Source organism: Sceloporus undulatus, unplaced genomic scaffold (genome assembly GCF_019175285.1).
Source record: "Sceloporus undulatus isolate JIND9_A2432 ecotype Alabama unplaced genomic scaffold, SceUnd_v1.1 scaffold_7704, whole genome shotgun sequence".
Lineage (NCBI taxonomy): Eukaryota > Metazoa > Chordata > Lepidosauria > Squamata > Phrynosomatidae > Sceloporus > Sceloporus undulatus.
Genome location: NW_024810623.1, coordinates 1 through 2,895, shown reverse-complemented (window position 1 = coordinate 2,895; position 2,895 = coordinate 1). Strand labels below are relative to the sequence as shown.

The 2,895-nt window shown below is 58.4% G+C and overlaps 1 protein-coding gene across 1 annotated transcript; it reads right to left on the bottom strand.

Annotated features, from left to right (window-relative positions):
* Nucleotides 1-6: 6 nt before the first annotated feature.
* On the bottom strand, nt 7-2,689 carry LOC121918284 (proline-, glutamic acid- and leucine-rich protein 1-like; the record flags this gene model as incomplete). Its single annotated transcript, XM_042444357.1, has 3 exons — nt 2,342-2,689; nt 603-1,544; nt 7-35 (listed from the first exon to the last, which is right to left on the bottom strand). Coding segments are annotated over exons 1-3 (1,304 nt in total), but the record flags the coding sequence as incomplete, so codon positions are not given.
* Nucleotides 2,690-2,895: the final 206 nt, after the last annotated feature.

Sequence of the window (2,895 nt, the reverse complement as noted above, 5' to 3'; positions counted from 1 at the left end):
TCAAACACTCCTTCCTCTTCATCAAACTCTTCTTCCTGGGTGGCAGGAGGTGGGAGAATGGACATTCACTGCACCAGCCTCCTCTTGCCCACAGCTGCCCCCAAGACCACTCCAGTCCCCCACTGGCCCTGCACTCCAACCCTCTCTGGATCAGCCCTCAAGACCCACCAGACACCTGCCACACAACTGGAAAAAAACTTCCCCACCCATCAAGAAGTGGACAGAGGGGCCCTTAGGGCTGCTCCTGCCCCTCCAGAGGTTTCAGAAGCCTCCAGATGTGGAAAATCAGCTGCAGAGGCCCCCCCCCCCATTTTTCACAGCAGTTTTACCTCAAAAATAAACTTTTTTGCCAAATATGACAGTGGACTTCCTGCCACCCTCAATTTTTTGATGCTGTAAGGGGGGGGGGGTATTCTCAGCAGTTTCTGTGGCCACTGGCGTAGGAGTGCCATTGCCCACCCCATCTCAGCACATCAAGGAGAGAGAAAGAGCAGATGAGCAAAGGGAGCCCCCCGCCATGGAGGCAGCCCCCCACCTCACCCCGGTTACAGGCTCAGCCGTGGCCCCTAGTCCAGAAGGGCCTTCACAAGCACCCCACTCACCTCCTCCTCCTCATCATCATCAAAGTAGTCCTCCTCCTCTTCCTCCTCCTCCTCCGGGAAGTCTTCCTCATCCTCTTCATCCTCCTCCTCCTCCTCGCTGCTATTGATGTTGATGACCGTGGGGTCTTCATCCACCAGGGTTGGGAACAGGAGGTCACTGGCCGCAGGGGCTGGGGAGGGGGGCATTAGCATGGCCGCAGAGGAAGAGGAGGAGGAAGGAGTGGGAACAGGGGCAGGGACCACCGGGGGCCCTGGGGGTAGAGGTGGCACCACGGGCTCCAGAGAACCCTCCTCAGGGGCTACGCAGGGAGGTGAGGTGGGAACAGTGGGCAGCACAGGCGGGGGCAAGGGCAGGGGAGGCGCAGGCACAGATGCCGCCATTGACGCCGCTGCCACTGGCACTGATACCGCTGCCGATGCTGCCGCCCCAACACCTGCGCTGCTGCTGGCTGTCTTCCCCAGCTGCCCTTTGGGCACGATGACCACACTATCGTCTGAATCACTGTCCAGTGAGATCTCTACGTCCTCTTCCTCCTCCTTGTCGTAGTGGACAAAGACAGAGCGGCGGAGCTTGGCCCCTGCTGCCAGAGCGGCTGCCTCCGCTGTGCAGGGTGAGGGGGGCAGGACAGGCTCCTCGGGAGTCAGGCGGGGAGGCAACTGGGCTGAGCCCAGGCCGGTCAGTGGCAGGCCCAGAGAACTGGCCGAAGAGGGCAGTGCGGAGGGGGAGGCTGGGGGAGGGGCAGGGAACCGGGGGGCTGCGAAGGGCAGAGGGGGGGCTGGACGGAATGGGGAGGGGGAGGCAGCTGCGGCTGCAGCAGGGGAGACCTCGGAAGAGCCAGGTGGGGGACCCGGGGGGCTGGCCAGGGGGAGCTGCAGGGAGGGCACCCGCGGGTGGAGGAGGGCATTGCAGATGACCAGGGCTTCTGCACAGAAGGTCGACACCTGAGAGGGAGGAGAAGAGAAGGGGTCACAGAGGGTGAGGGGGACTGAGACGGCCCCCCAAAGACCCACACACACATCTGGAACCTGTGGCTAGAAGATGTTTCTGATGGCCACAAGAAGAGTCACAGAGAAGAAAATGGCCCATCAGTGAGTGCCAGCCACTAGGGCCAGGTGGAGCCTCCAGCCCCAGGGGCAACCTACCACTAGAGATGGGTTGCTCAAGGCAATGGAGGGAGGAAACTATTCACCCCATGCACCAGCCCATAGATTTTCTATTATTTCTTGATTAAAATGTTTTCCAACTGAACTACATCATGAGATCTCAAGGTAGGAGATAATACATTCAGTGCACCCAATTTAAACACTGGAATGTAGTAGAAATAATTTAAGAACATTTGATGAGTTAAAACCCACTGAAACAAATGGCACCAATTTAAAACCACAAACCATGTGCAGTGTAAAACCTTTCTGGTTGCAAGAGCTTTTGATAAAAAGCCTTGTTTTCTGACCTGTAGCTGGGAGCCAATTGGGTCCTGATCCCACCACATACTGCCCCCATAGGTGTCCTCCCTCTGGTAAGACTCAGTCCTGGGCAGGAGGATATAGGGAGCCAGGTACCATCCGAAGAGGGCAGGGGGCTGGGCCTGCAGGGGCCAGACCTGTCTTTGGAGCTATTTTTAAATGGATGGGTGTGTGGGGGAAATACAGTGACTTGCATGACTCCTCTGTGCTTATTTGCGAGGGAGGGGGTCCCAAATGGCATTCCATGCACACACACCTGGGCAAGGAAGCCTCACCTGCAGGTTGGGATCTGCACGGCCCTGGCTGAAGAGGCGCAGGGCACAGTGGAGAGGCGGTGGGCAGGAGGGGGCCGGGGCCAAGACCAGGGCCAGCAGCAGGCGGTACAGCTCACGGCGGCAGGCAGCACTGAGATAGGGAGAGCCCAGGAGAGGTTCAGCCTGGCCCAAGCGGATCAGCAGCAGGACCACCAGCTCTTGCAGCCTCTGCAGCAGAAACAGAAAGAGAAAAGAGAGGTCAGCAATGGAAACAGCCACCACCGACAGACTCTGGCCCCAGGGACTACTTCTGCAGAGGACTCTTTGTGTTTGCAGGGGGGCCGGCCAGATCATCTTGGAGCAGCCCTTCCAGCTGTATCATTCTAAGCCCCAGCACAAGGACTCAGAGGCTGAAGGGGAAAATAGCACTTCCCACCAGGCATGCTTGCACCTGAGACCTTGGAAAGGCCCTCTGTGCCCAAGGAGAGCAAGTAAGAGTGAATAAGCCTCCAGAAGAGGGTTTGCTCACCTCTTGCCCCCCGTTGCCCACTGGTGCTGTCACTTGTCTGATTTTC